Genomic DNA, 15,848 nt, shown 5'->3' with positions numbered 1-15,848 from the left:
CCATTTCTCTCCTCCCCTTCCTGGCCAAGATCCTAGAGGATCATGTTGCTAGGTGTCTATCTAATTTTATCGAACAGTCAGAACACCTAGAGCCGCACCAAGCTGGCTTTCGGCCTGCTCATTCTACTGAGTCAGTAATTCTTGCGGTACTAGACACCTTGAGAGCAAACGCAGATAAGGGCGCCTCTCAGACCTTGGTGCTCTTGGACCTGTCGGCCGCATTCTACACAGTTGACCATTAAATTCTAATGGACCATGTCGAGCAGGCTGGGATACGGGGTTCCGCCTACAATTGGATCAAGTCCTTTCTAGATGGTCGAACACAAGCAGTACGACTTGCCCCTTTTACTGCCCCTAAGATCGCCACCACCTGCGGGGTCCCACAGGGCTCATCCCTATCTCCACTTTTGTTTAATCTCTACCTTCTGCCCTTGATCCCCTCCTTAAAAAAACAGGAAGGTAACCTTCAACTATGCTGACGATCTTCAGCTCTTCTTCACCTTGGACGACTCTCCAGACTCTGTCCATGAATTTCAAGCCTCTACGCTGCACCTCCAGCGCTGGATGGACCTTAACCATCTTAAACTCAACCCAGGCTAGACCGAACTATTCTTGCCAGGGAAGAGCGAGATCTCCTGGGGCCCACACTACTGGCCAGTGTAATTAGGACCCCCTTCAACTCCCTCCCCCTATGTGAAAAGCCTTGGGGTCATTAAAAATGCTGATCTCTCGCTCAGAGAACAAGTAGGGGCAGTGGTCTCGACCTGTTTTCACCAACAACGCAAAATCAGGAAGATTGTCCACCTGCTGACCCACTCAGTCCTCAATCAGGTTGTGATAGCCCTGGTACATTCTCGTGTCGACTTCTCTAACTCTATCTACCTTGGCCTACCACTATTCTTACTCAAATGCCTCCAAATGGTACAGAACCAGGCTGCAAGATTAATCCACAAACCACCTAGATGGCAATCTGCCAGACCCTTGCTATCCAAACTTCACTGGCTACCTATTGCCCAACGTGTAGCTTTCAAGACGGGGTGTGTAACTTTTAAGGCCCTGCACGGCAGGAGCTTCAAATTCATCAGCTGCTTGATAGTAAGGCATGCTCCACTCCGCAATCTGCTGTCAGCCCATCTCCAGCTACTGACTACCCCTGCCTTTAAGCTCAAATGCCATGGTCTAGGTTCTCCTATCTTGCCCCTAAATTCTAGAACTCCCTACCATTAGCAATCGGGATGTGTGACAACTTGCTGGGGTTCAGAAAGGCGCTTAAGACCTGGCTATTAGAGCAAGCCCACACGTAATCTGCCTCCGTCCTGACACTGCCCAAGATCAGCGCCATGAAACCTCCTGGTGACCATGCGCTTTAGAAATTCCTGCTAACATAACATACATCGCTCTGCCCTGAGCGCGACCCTTTTTAACATCTACATTCGACCTTTGGCAGCTGTGGCAAAGGATAGAGGATTGACTGTGGTCTCCTATGCGGACGACACACAGTTAGTGATTGCCCTATCCGACAACCCCGCACAGGATGCCTCTAAGTTCAAAGAGGACTTCACAGCAGTCACGGACTGGATGAAATCGAACTGCCTCCAACTAAACGCCACCAAATTGGAAATCCTGCTGGTGGGGAAAAACACTCATCTGTGGAATGAGCAATGGTGGCCTTCCGCCTTTGGCTCCTCACCTGCACCTAAACAGACAGTAAAAAATCTGGGCGTCTGGATGGACTCAGCGCTCTCCTTCTAGCCCCAAACCAAAGCAGTGGCTAAAGTCTGCTTTGGCTCCTTCGTGGTCTTAAACCTTTGTTGGCCTTCTTTGAAGCTAACACTCAGCAGGTTATCATCCAGGCCACCATACTATCTAGGCTGGATTACGCTAGTGCTCTGTTCTTGGAGTTAACAGAGCAGAGACACAGCGCCTCCAAAGAATACAGAATGCAGCCGTCCGACTACTGTTTGGGCTCTCCAGGACCTGTCACACCTCGGAGTTCATTAACCGCATCATTGCTACAGCAATTCCCGTGCTGTGCTGCAATTTTAAAAATCCCTTGTTATGTGACAAGGTCAACTCGTCAAACGCACAGCGCAGGTAACACCCATGACGAGTTGACCTTGTCACAAGCATCGAAGTGGTTAATAGACTTCATTGGCTCCCAGTGGAGAAGCTTGTTCTTTTTAAAGCACTGTGCATTGCCCACTATATCCTTTATGCTCAAAACCCTGAAGTCCTTGCAGACCTTCTTATGCCTTATACGCCCACTCGTCTCCGGTGCTCTTTCTGCCAACATCTGGCTGTCATTCGCAGGTTAAGAGAGCCACAGCCGGAGGTCGCTCTTTCCGAACTTTAGCCCCCAAACACTGGAACTCCCTTCCGGTGAACATCAGAAGCATTCAAAATCATGCTGCCTTCCGCAAGGCCATAAAAACTAAGTTGTTCTCTAAATAATTGGTTGTGGCGTTCTTCGGCCCGGTCACCTATCTTCTGTCTGTGCATAGCTCGGGATGCCCCTTGGCTGGGGCAGCCATGCATACATTTTATAACATAACATAACATCGCTTCATGATACATAGAGAATAGCAGTTCTATAAACCAACTGCAGTTAGCATAGTTGCCTGTTCTACAAACGAATGCCTGTTTTTCTATGGCCTTTTATATCCGGTGGGCACACCTTCCTTCATGGTACAAATAGAACACAGTGACCCAAGTTTCTGAAATAATCCAGACATCCATAAGATTGGGTTCATCAAGTTCTCTAGACTGCCCCTCTATATATAGTCGGACTGCACAGTAATAAATCCAGAGTGCACCCAGGACATCTGTGGCCTGGGAGGAATCTTAGAATGTGTAATTTACCTAATGCAGCTCAAAAATGAAAGCCATGTGAGAGTTTTTGATGTTAACATGGCTTCGACAAGTGGCTGAAGGTCTTGTATTCTATTTTTATTAACGATAATATGTTGCTTCCAAATATCTCTGGCCAGTCTGGATGCGTGAAAGGACACATTTGAGCCTGAATGGGCGCACATAGGCTTGACTTGGGCATTTTGCTAGCACGGTCTCACCTGCCCATACATTTTGTAACAAAGGCAAATTGGGGGAGGCTGTGGCAGAGGAGGACACCCAAAGCCACCCCACCTCCAATTTCGAGAGGGAATAAAGACATATAGGAGGGAATAGCACTAGCAACAAGCATTTATAATGCAACGGTCTCGCCTTCGGAAAAGTTAGAGCTATTGGCATTGTAAATGACAAATTGTTTATTTATGTGTTGGTTTTGAAAACAGATAAATAAATGGCATTGTCATTTACAATCCCAATAGCTTAATCTTTCGCAAATACGAGACCTATTGCATTTGCACCACACCCACACACAGAGCCACACACACAGAGCCACACACACACACACAGAGCCAGACACACAAAGCCACAGAGACACACACACACCCTTACCCTGGGAACTCTCCTTATTTACGAATGGGTCATTCGAGGCCCCCACCAACTCCTAGAGCTCACCCGTTGCTTCCCTCAGTCCAGGTCAGCCGGTGCGCTAGCATCTATGCCCCGGACACCCACTGCCCCTCACCACACGCCCACCTCTGCCCACGCCACAGTCGCCCCTTCACACTGGCCGTGCCCTCTCTTCGCCTACCCGGTGTACACCTCGCCCCTATGCACCCCTTGTTGAGCCTTCCTTCTTCGCTCGTCATGCAGACCCTGGGTGGCCAGTAGTGCAAACGGGCACTGCCCGATGGGCGGGTCTGTGCGTGGACCGGTTTTTGGGCTGTTTGAGGGCCTCCTTTGTGGTCTGCTGTTTTTTACTGTTGATTTCCCTAATAATGAAAAAAACGTTGCTCGCTACAAGCTCAAACATCCTATACATTGTAGAATTCTTTTTCGGTAAATTTTAACAAGTTAACAACTGATCCAGTTTGCAAACATGTGCCAAATTGTATCCATCTAATCCAATAATGGCAGTGACTTTTATTTTGTGGCACCGTTTAGTTTATGTCCCAGTCCGACGCTGCACAGGTGTATACTCGGCCCCTCCACCCCCGTCACTTTCAATCTGCACCTCCTCGGAGTGCACCCCCTAACCACACACAGACTTGTCCTCATGGTCTTCCCAATTGAACCTGCTAAGGCCAAATTTAACATTTGAGCCAGTCTCACCCAATCGTCTATCTCCCACACTCATGCTCTCTTTTTGAACATATTTCTTGAATCACTCCTAACAAGGCAGGGTTTGCAACCTAGATTCCCCACACACATACGTGGAAATATATTCACAAAGGCACACCAGACACATCATACAGAGGCACTCATGCCGACACAGACGGAAACACACCCCACACATGAACATACAAAGAAACATCACCAGGCACATGAATACAACACACAGAGGCACCACAAAGGCCACATACATGCACACCCTCCCAGGCAGGAGGGCACCGGCACTCACATATACATCACACACAGAGAAAAATGAACCGTCTCACAAACCTAAAAAAACACACACAACGCATAACTATACCACACACACACACACACAATGCTGCCGGTCCACAAAGGGTCACTGGTGCATACAGATATAAATAAACACAGAAGCAAACACACACAGACAGTCACATCACGCAGACACACACTGTACCCAGGCTCCAGGTGTTGCATAGCTGAAGATACTCATGGTGGGAGCAGGTGAGTCTGGCGTCCCTCCAGGGCGGGCCCTGCACCACCCCGGGCCAGAAGATAGGCGTCCTCCCCGGCAGCTCAGCCAGGGGCTTGGGGTAGCGGCCACCATCACCTCGCCCCCGTGGCTGAAGAATAGGACGCTCCAGTTTACGGCGAGGGCGAGAGCTCACAAAATGGCGGCCTAACGCTCGCACTGGAACCGGTGCACAGAGTGTGGCACAGAGAGCCTAGAGGCATCGGCGACCGGTGAGAGCGGGGCGGGCGGGCAATCCCGGAGGGTGACACTGACACTGCTGGGACTGGAGGAAGCCTTCTCTGTCTCGGCCAGGGAAGAGGGGGGGAGGAGCCGGCAGTGCATACATATATAAATAAACCCAGAAGCAAGCACACACACACAGTTACATCCCGCATCCTTTAGCCATAGAATGTAGGTACGTATGTACCTCACGCCTTCTTCCGGATCCATTGATCACTCATTCTTCAGTTTCTCCACATCCTCATGTGCACCTCCACACCTAATATCCTCCAGTTTGCAGCAATGCACCTCCCCTCCTTCAAGTGCTACACATGAATTCGTCAAACAGTATTTCAGATCCACCTTCTATGCAATTCTCACGCCAAGCAAGTATTTTTGCAGCTTCCCTAATTCGAATCTGTGAATGTCATATCGCGCCTCCTCCCGCAGCTCCCCACAGCACAGTTTCATTCAAAAACCCAACATCAACCACTCTGACTACAGTAGTACAATCTTCCGCAGCTTCACACGCAACTCATTCCCCTCCCCGGGAGCACCGGGTCAGGTCTCCGTTTCTGCGGCCGGCTCGCACCCTGTTCTAACTTCTGGCCCGACCACTCGGACTACAGTAGTACAATCTTCCGCAGCTTCACACGCAACTCACCCCCTCCCTGGGAGCACCGGGTCAGGTCTCCGTTTCTACGGCCGGCTCGCACCCTGTTCTAACTTCTGGCCCCGTGCCTTCGTCCTGTAAACCCCTTTTTTCGGTATGTAAACTAACTCAAACATGAAGCTGCGCGCCTGCCTCCTAGTTTGCAAACTCACTTTTGCCCACACTCATGTCTCTGGGCGCCTCTCGTGTCAGTCTCTAGTTCGACCAGGCTGCTGCATTTCCTTCTGGCATTGGGCGGGAGGCGGGGGAGGAGCGGGAACGGGCACACGGGCAGCGGGAGGCGGGGAGGGGGCGGGAACGGGCACACGGACAGCGAGAGGGGGGGCGGGAACGGGCACACGGACAGCGGGAGGGGAGGGGAGCACTCACCAGGACTTCTTCCGGCGGCGGTCGGCCTGGAGGAATGACCCAAAAAAAACATTTTTTTTAAAAATAATAAACCACCGCCCACCGCCGCAATGACGTTCACAAAGGGGCGGAGAGCGAAAAAATCGCCGGAACTGCTTCCCAAAAGTTTTCGCCTGCGCAGCTAACGCCAGGCGAAACCTAAAAACGATTAAAAACTAAAACTGCAAAGTAATTACTTAAGTAAGTAAAATAACAAGCTAACAGAAGATAAATGGAGCAGCCCAAGGAAGTGGGTTGGCCTTTAGTGCAGCGGGGAAATACTCTTCCCATCTCTTTTGTCACAGAGGCACATCATTTGTGGTTGTGGCTCAGAAGAGAGCCCAGAGCTGGCTCCCTTCCTCTTTGAGGAGTGAAAAAAAGACCAACGGGAGGGAGCCGGTTAAGAAAAAAAAGAGAATAACTAACTACCACTGCCAAATAATGAATTACTTTAAAGAACAGGTAAATAGAAAATGAAAAAGAGCACCTTTGTCACGCCACCGTTATGGATTTACATTTGTAACTGAAGCACATTTTAATTGGCAGGAGAGAAAACCAATGCCAGCCCACCTCAACCACCCCCAAGAGCACAGACCTGCACGAGAGCGGGAGTGGCTGAAAAAAGAGGATAGCAATATAAACCGGGCATGTAATATCTTGGTTGATAAAATAGTTTAACAGAAGAAGAGGAGCCCAAGGAAATTTAAATTAGGTATAAACTTGACCTGTCAAATAACTGACACCACAGAACCGAGCAACTCCGGAAATAGGGTACCATATATGAGAATGTGATGATGAATGGCAAATAAAAGAAAAATAAATGATCCTTTTTAAAGTGAAAACAACTGAATTGAAAAAGCCTGTCCAAAATCACCTAGTTTAGAACAGAGGGTGCAGAGCCTACTCCCCCTCTTTGCAACGACACCTGCCTATCCATTGTGTACCTCAGAGACGTCAACGACGGAGAACCAAGAGCAGCCCATCTTCACGATTGAGAGCACAGAAAGACCCTAGGAGACATGAGCCCAGGAAAAAGAGGATAACAAAATGGCAGTGCTAAGGTAGTAATTAACATAATAGGGTAACAGAACATTAAAGGAGGGAGCACAACAAAATTAAAATAATTTGCAAAACCCAGTGAACCAGTTGGCTGGAGCGAGACTACTCTGGTGATGGGTGTACACAGCAATATAAAACAAGGCACCCAAAACGAGAAAGAAAATTTTTTTTTAATTGTATGTTATGTTATTTTATTGTAATTGCATTTATATTGCGCTTACAACCCCTGACGAGGCGTCAAAGCGCTTTTTCAGTGAGTAGCACGCTACTCCGGACCCCCCATAAAGGATTAGTGTTAGTATAGTGAAATATTAAAGTAATTTGAGTGGTGGATAGGTTAGTCATTTATTTGGATTGAGAGGATAGCGGAGGGATAGAAGAGGGAAAAAAGTTAGCATTTATATAGCGCTTGTTACCCCTAATGGGGTGTTGCAGCACTTTCTTGCCGAGTAGCACGTTACTCCGGAACACATAAGAATTAGTGGTGAATTAGTATAGTGAATTGTGAAAGTAATTTGAGTGGTGTATATTAATCAGTTATTTATAGAAGGATAGCGGGGGATAGAAGAGGGGAAAAAGGCTTGCATTTATCTAGCGCTTGTTACCCCGGGGTGTTGAAGCACTTTCTTGGCGAGTAGAGGATTAGTGGTGAATTAGTAAAGTGAAATATGAAAGTAATTTGACTGGTTGATATTAATCAGTTATTTGGATTGAGAAGGATAGCGGAGGGATGGAAGAGAAGAAATCAGCTAAAACAAAATGGGCAGTTTTAGAGTTGAAGGGACAGAGCCAAAACTCTTTTTGGGACCTAGGAAGCGCAGCTCCTCTTCGGTTTGAGATTCATTTATTTTATATTGCATTCAAAGCACCCTTGTTTTCTTTATTTAAATAAACTCTCTTCTGAAAATGCGTAGCAATAATTCTAACAAATTTAGTGATATGTTATTGTTGTACCATTGTCAAGTTACTGTGTTTGAAAGGGGCTACACTAGCATTCTCAATGACTGACCATTGAGTTGCTATAGATTTGAACACTTGAACACTATTGATGTCACAATCCTATTTTAGGGGTTTGTTGGAATCAACATTTGAAAAGCGGAGGTGATATGGGGAATTTACTCCTCCGACCTCAGCACCTGTGCAGTTACGTTGAACATCGGGGCTATGCCGGGAGTTTCTCTTTCGAATTGGGATTAAAGTAGCACAGACGAAAAGTAGTATGTTGTTTCAGTATGATCAGATATTTCCTTCCACTTGTCCCCAAGGTGAATAGTAAACCATTTCTTTGTTCTACCGAATTATTTCCGGGTATGATATTCCTTTTCATTCAAAGTGGATTTTTGAAAACTGCATGAAACAGAAATTAATATTATTCATTACAAAATTCTCCAATCTAGTAAAAGTCCTCAAATTGGGTTGTTCATTGCTATAAAGGGATTTCTTTTTATTTGTGTCATATCTTTTTTTGTTGTTTTCTTTTCCACTTTATATTCATGTTTTTACTGTGTAATTGTATAACTGCTTTGCTTTTCTCAAATAGTTATGTTCCGGATTTAGGTTTGTTGGGTACTACTGTGTGCGCTGTTCACACGCTATTTTCTGCACCTTTAAGACTGTGGAGCCTTACTTCCTTGTTCTGTATCATAGAATTATTGCGACCTTTAGTTTTAAGTGTATTTGGAGCCGAGTTTGTGATGAAGAGCTTTGGATGTGGTGGTCGCAGGAACAAACCTACCTTACTTCATCATTATGCAGTCAGGGTGTCTTCATTTTCATTGATTCTCGCTGAAATTTATAGTTTAATAAGTAAGTTTTCCATTTCAAATCAAATAAACAGATAAAATGTCCAAAAGAAGGAAACAGTAAAGATGCCTTCTTTTGTCCATGTTTTCAGTTTATTTGATTTTAAATGGAAAACAATGGGAAAAACGTGGAAACTGTGTTGTAGGATGTTGCTCAAGCCTGGAGATGTTGTAACTTTCTTGAATTCAAAGTGAATACCAATAGTGAAGAGCTAGGAATACATTACAAGTATTTTTTCCATCCTTACCTGCTTTTCTGTCTTTCTTTCACGCAATGTAAAATATTTGATCTGCCTATATCGAAAGGATCAATGTTATTTTACTATGACTCCCCAAAGAAGAAAATCCCACTTTACCAATTGTGATAATTTGCATGTTCATGGGGAAGGGGCAAATAACCTCCTTGTAGGAAACCTTGTGATTATAGTGAGGTTTAATGGGCTGAAGTAATGCAGTATTTGTTTGGAAATCTAGCTGCCATTCCAAAGTAAGAATCAAAAACTAGATTTGGGTTATTGATGACAGTACATTGACATCGTCTTATGTGTATTCATTATTTGCACTGATTTTCCAATCCCACCAATACTATTGAATTTCTATGGAATAATCAGGCTACTCTGTTTGAGCATTGCCTCTACAGGCTTGGCAAAGCAGAGCTGTTTGGGATTACTTTAGTAGTTGGGAGAAACTCAGATGCAGTACAAGACTTCACTCATTTCCACTGGGAACTATACTTTCCAATCAAGGTCCATTGGCAAGTAGACTGGGGGACTCCATATCATGTAACGGGTGGAGATAGGCTCAGACTTTCTGGCTAAGGTGAAATGGCTGTATTCAAATCCTATCACCCAAACAGACTGTGGAAGCGACATGTCCTTAATTTTTGAGATGGATGTTTTCACCTCTCCTGTTTCTCATTACCCTGGAGTCACTGGCAGAGGCTATACAGCAAGAGCAATGTATTACGGGCATTGCCACAAAGGCAGGGCTGGTTATGATTCTGCTATATGCAGAGGATATACTGATTACTCTTAGAGACCTGAATGTCTTAGTCCCCTCACTGATCTCCATCACTGATTCGTTTTCAGTGTACTCATGTTAGCTAATAAATTGTCTGAAACATTATGTCCCTACTGACTACGAGTTCACTTGGAAAGCTTCCAAACTCAGGTACTTAGGCACCATGGTTAATAGAGGACCTGTCAACATGGTATCAAACAACCTGTATCTCCTTATTACTAAAACTGCCACAGTCTTCCTAAGATGGTCCGAACTTCACATATCTTTGTGGGGCCAGGTACAGATGCTGAAAATGGTGACGGCCCAAGGTTAAACTATGTTTTTGGCATGTTACCTTTTAGTATACCCAAAAATACCCTTTGTGCACTCAACAAACGCACCAAACTCTTAATTTGGGCTGACAGGAGACCATGAGTTAAACCAGCATTATTTTATGCAGATACCAGAGTGAAGGGGACTGCTATTACTTAATATGCATCTCTACTACCTTGCACATCACCACTCACAACTTGTACTCTTTTTAGTTGCTCACACAGAGCAACCCACTTGGGTCTCCATTGAGAGGGCCGTTCTCAGGGCCCCACTGTGTTTGGGCATATTGTGTGCCAGGGCACCCGGCATATTGCTGAGTGCCTGCGAACTGTGAGAGTGATGAGCAGGCTTGGACAGATGCGGACTGTGAGAATGATGAGCAGGCTTGGACAGATGCACACAGGATAGTGTACATAATGGCCAGCTGCTTCAGAATGCGTAGCACTGCCACTGAAATTGGACAACAGGCCAACTGGAGGCTTTTCATTATACACACCACACCCTTCCCCACCCCATCTCTCTTAGTGTGACTTCTCCTTGCCCCTTCCTTTTTCTGTTTCGCTCCTCTTCTCTCCTATGTCTTCTCCCTTGCCTTACATTTGTTTTGTTGCACTCTTCTCCTTCCGCCGCTTCCTTTCCCTCTCCCACCTCCTCCTTTCTCTTTCCATACGTTAGGGGCTACTCTTGCACAGTTAATCCGGCTATCCTTGACTTTATGAAATAACTGATTCCACAGGCACTTGATCTCTTTCCGGGCACCTCCCCACTTTCTTGGTCATCTTGCCCGCTCATATCTTCCAGGTTCACCAGCTCTTTTTTTTTTTTTGTTGCATGTTCTTCCAAAAACCATCACAATATGCAACGGTCATAATTATCACATCTATACCAACAATCCGTCCCAACATATAGATCAAGAACATTTCTATACAGTTCTATTTATAAAGGATCAGTGAATATCAGATGCCATTTAATGTACCTCTCCTGATACAGTGGGATCCGAAAGAACAGTATCTGAAACATATTCAAATTTATAAACGAAAAACTCTATCCCTCCCCTCCCCCAGGGTCAGCCAGCTACACACCTCTCCTTATCTACATAGCATGAAATTTAAGGAAACCAGTTGCGATCCAGGTTCACTAGCCTTAGGTGCCTTATATACAGCATGCAAGGTGTACTTGTGGGTGTCCGACAGTAGTTTAAATATGTTTTACATTTGTTTGTATAAATCTGTTATCAAATGCAAGTGTTGCCAGTTGTGTATTCACAGCGAGTGGTAAAAGGAGCTCTAGTGCAGCTGGGTAATCGCAGCTCCTATGTGGAATTGTAGGCCCAAGAAAGCACAAAACTACATGTGATCCTTACAATAGCTAGAAGTGGCTCTTGTTTAACTTGTATTCTTATGGTCTTACCCACTAATGTGTGATGCACCCGATATCGAGAGGCTCTTATTTTTTTTAAATAAAAGTATTTTGCTGTTCTTGTGGATGCTATGTCCACTCTTCACTCACCATGATCTCATGGTCTCCTTTGGTCATTCCATTACCAGGCATCCAACAGTAGCTAAAGCAATCACCATTGATAATAACACTTTTCCAGCAAGTTCCTAAATGTATTCATTGTTTCTGTTTGTAGGTTCAGGCTCGGAAATATTTAAAAAAGTTACCTCTCCAGGCTAATTTCTATCCCATGCCGGCTATGGCGTACATCCAGGATGAACAGTCAAGACTGACACTCCTTACAGCTCAGGCCCTGGGTGTGTCAAGTCTGAGTAGCGGTAAGAAAGTAGAAGTACTGCTATCATTTTTACTGTCTTTCTATCTTATCTAGCATATTGCCTAACTAATGCGGTAGGATTGGCTTATTTCATGGAATACAAACACAATATTGCAAAAACAGTCTCCAGTTAATTCAGTCTTAACTTTTCTTAGGTCAACTTGAAGTCATACTTGATCGTCGGCTAATGCAGGATGATAATCGTGGTCTTGGTCAAGGGCTAAAGGACAATAAACGAGCCTGCAGCAGGTTCCGTATCCTTCTGGAGAAACGGAGTACAGTTACAAATGTAAGTAGGCATATTAAAATAGGTACTTAACATAGTAATTGATGTAAATGCAAAGCAAATCGCAATAGTAAAAGCAGTCTACACTCAAGTAATGTGACTTTACCTAGAAAAAAAGCAAGCAGTCTAGTGCAAGTCCCTTGTTAGGTTACTATGAAATTAAGTTGTTTGGTTATTATGAAAAAGCTTTCATTTGTTGCTCAATTCAGTGCATTGTTGTTAGGAAGACAAGTTCTAACTCAGAAGTGCCAGAATATTTTCTCTTATTTTAGGCAGCAATTTTAGCTCGTCTTACATACGTTACAGGAAGTGTTCTGAGATTAGATAATACCTGTTAAAAGAAACCATACAAAAGTAAGTAACACATGCTTATGGAGTCAAAACAAAGTTATATTTGATATGTCATATTTAACAGTGTGATGTTCACTGTGCACTATATCATTGACTAAGGTAGAACTGGAGAATGTACGCAAGTCGGGCAAAGAGCTACCAGATCTTGGCACATTCATTTACCAGTTTACCTGCACTACTAACCAGTATCAATAATGGACTATGACATTCATAAGTAAATGCAACAGAAAGGAATACTAGGGTGCTTCTACAGTGACGTGATTAAGGAGCCTATGTAATAATCCTGAAAGTATAGCAGTTGTGCTTCCAGGACAGAAAAGCAAACAGGCATGCATAATGCTTGTAGGATGGTAAAAATGCTACCTCTCATACAAAATTAACACACAAGAAAGTATACCAATATTCTCCTGAGTAGGAATGGCCAAATTCGACCACCAACAGCACAGTATAGGCCAGGGGAGTTTCTATAAACGTTATCATTTCTCAGATGAATTACTAGCGGTAAGGACAAAATAAGTATGAGCTAGAAAGTTCTTCTAGAGTGTTTGCCACTGACGTCTCTGAAAGGTCTTTACTGAAACAGCAGTCAGAGCATGTTTCCCCAAATACCTGGCAAGTTATAGAATCAATAAGGTAATCCATTCCACAACTTAAACTAACACGTCCTTCGTTGAGCGCAGTCAGCCTTATGAACGATAACCCTAAAATACCTTCTGTGTTTGGTTATCACAGCATGATTCTGCTTGTAAAATTTGTTTCACATATGGTCAATTCTCCTTCAGGAATGAAGTGAAGTAATGTGTACTGGATGTCTGAATGTGCATGGTTTGAACAGTCAGTTTGCATTTATTTTTATGATGAATCTTGGCATAATTTGGTGCAGCAATATTTGCTCAAGGTGGTCTAAGTGAAATGTCAAGCTAGTGGGATTTGGATCTACTGGGGCACTTTATAAATAACCTTTGCTTAATTTTGGATTTTTAATCTCCACCTCGTAATGGGTTTTAATTTGAAAGAAGTATGAATCCATATATTTTCAGTTTTATCCCTGGATGTCAGGTTGGGAACCCTCAATAGTCATTGTTGACATGGGGGTATTTCAGTTAGGTCAGTATGAAATGTATATTACGCTGGCATAATTTGTGTAATTCTGGGAATTTTATGTATATTTGTGGTAAAAAATTTAACGCAAATGCACCATTTGTGTTAAGAATTTACATTGAACGCATGGGAACAACGAAACGTGAGCAGCTGTTATTAGCTGTGCTTTCTTTTTTTTACACTTTGTTTTTTGCCATGCAATGTGCCCTCACATCAAAAATTGACACAATGACACATTTCATGCTAAAATATTGCATTAAATGACAAATTAGCATTTTGTGTAATTTTGCCCACATTTTATGGAATTTTGCGGAACAAGTTGTACAAATTTCACACACTCATATTTTCTGTACAGCAGTTAACATTGAAAAAAACTTTTCTAACCACTCGTAGGCCACATTTAGCCACACTCTCTCATTATATGCCCCGAAGTCCAGCCAATGAGGGGAAGGGGATAGGAGATCCAAACCTACTCCGGAGCTCCATCTGTCAGATTTTCTACTGCTTGGTATTGGGCAACAGGGAGTCCTCTGAGCTCTAACTCAGCTACTCTGTTGCTGATCGTTTGACGCACACTCTTCATGCCAGTGAGCAGGAAGGGTTCAGTCCAAAATGTCCTAGGTATCTGTGGTGCATTTTGTGCATTTTCAGGCTGGGACCATGGTTGATTCCACATATTCAAGGATTAGTTTCGGGCCTCAAGAGGTGTGTGTGGCCCAGACATTATACACTAACGACCCTCACTCAATATTAATTTTAGCATCAACACCCTAAAGGACATTGAGGGTAGGATTCTGCAGCTTCAAAAAGCTGAGTCATCAAGATGCATCTTGTGAGAAAAGTGTTTTAAAACTTCAAAGTCCAAATTAGAATGACCTACACCAAAAGACTAAGCTACTCTCTGAGCTCTGTGTAACTCCCACCAAGAGACCTTCTGTGTCTATCTTAAAAGGACAGACTTCTGGTCACGTTGATGTCTCACCTACGTAGTCAGGAGGTTCACCATCGAAGAGAAAGTTAAAAAAAAAGAACAAAAAATGGTGTCTCATCATTCACGAGTTTGGCATACTGTCCATCACCAACGAAACTGTTGATGATGACACAGTTGACAAGATACCACTATTGACAAATACCTCACTATCAACGAGTAAGTTTGCTCCTGAAATAGGCAAGATCCAGCAAAGCACCCATTGTCACTTGCTGCACCATCGCAGACGATTCCACTGTTGACAAAATCATCCTTGTCGAAAGCTCTTCAATCAACAAAGACTCAGTCGATGTTCAAAATACCAGAGTTGACAAAGGCGCCGTTAAATGCTTTGAATACCAGTCATTGACAAAAACACCACCGTTGGACCTTGCTCTTTTCGCAGTGTTATTTCAGAACTTTTTGCCTTCTACCTGTATTTTGTCTGACTTGTTTTGATTGGTTTTATGTCACTGGGCACTTTACCACTGCTGATCAGTGGTACATCTCCTGTGCTCTCTCTTGTAAACTTGATATGATTGGTTTATACCTGTTTGGCATACTTAATTTACCTGTAAGTCCCTTGCACAGTGGTATCCCTTATACCCAGGGTCTGTAAATGAAATGCTACTAGTGGGCCTGCAGCGCTTATTGCACCCCCACAGAAGTAGCTTTTCAAACCTGTTTCAGGCATCTGCCATAGCAGGGCCTGTGTGCAGTTTACTGCAGCAGTGACATGTCATTTAAAGTCATTTAAAGTGTTTGCCATATCTGAAACGCCCCTTTTACTGCATATAGATCACCCCTAAGGTAAGCTCTAGGTAGCCCCATGGGTAGAGTGCTGTGTAGGTAAAAAGTAGGATGTGCCTTTATTGTGTGGCTTGTCCTGGTAGTGACAAACAACCTATTTGGATTCTCACTGCTTTGAGACTGCATTGAGGGTTGCCCAATATGGGTTTCAGTGGTAATTTCTAATATGAAAGGGGTGGTGTGGCCATGTTTGGCATGTTTTTATTAGTAGCAATAAATCCTGCTTTTTGCTGAAAGCGGATTTATTTATTACTATTTTAGAAATGCCACTTTAGAAGTGGGCGTTTCTGTATGTTTATTACTCTTTGTGCCCTGCCTGGTTGGGTATTCAACATCTGGTTTTGACTGACAGGAGCAGGGGCTGTGCATTATACAG

At 44.1% G+C, this 15,848-nt stretch overlaps 1 protein-coding gene across 3 annotated transcripts in view; it reads left to right on the top strand.

The window, feature by feature from the left end:
- MAN2A2 (mannosidase alpha class 2A member 2) overlaps positions 1-15,848 on the top strand; it is a 668,437-nt gene that overhangs the window by 552,416 nt on the left and 100,173 nt on the right. For all 3 annotated transcript variants that reach the window (XM_086958183.1, XM_086958182.1, XM_086958181.1), the window contains 2 exons: positions 11,817-11,958; positions 12,113-12,246. In XM_086958183.1, the coding sequence (XP_086814309.1) occupies positions 11,817-11,958; positions 12,113-12,246 (276 nt within the window). The remainder of the gene's footprint in view (positions 1-11,816; positions 11,959-12,112; positions 12,247-15,848) is intronic.

Source organism: Lissotriton vulgaris, chromosome 2_1 (assembly GCF_964263255.1).
Source record: "Lissotriton vulgaris chromosome 2_1, aLisVul1.2, whole genome shotgun sequence".
Lineage (NCBI taxonomy): Eukaryota > Metazoa > Chordata > Amphibia > Caudata > Salamandridae > Lissotriton > Lissotriton vulgaris.
Note: the sequence above shows the minus strand (reverse complement) of the source record. Positions and strands in the feature narration are given on the sequence as shown.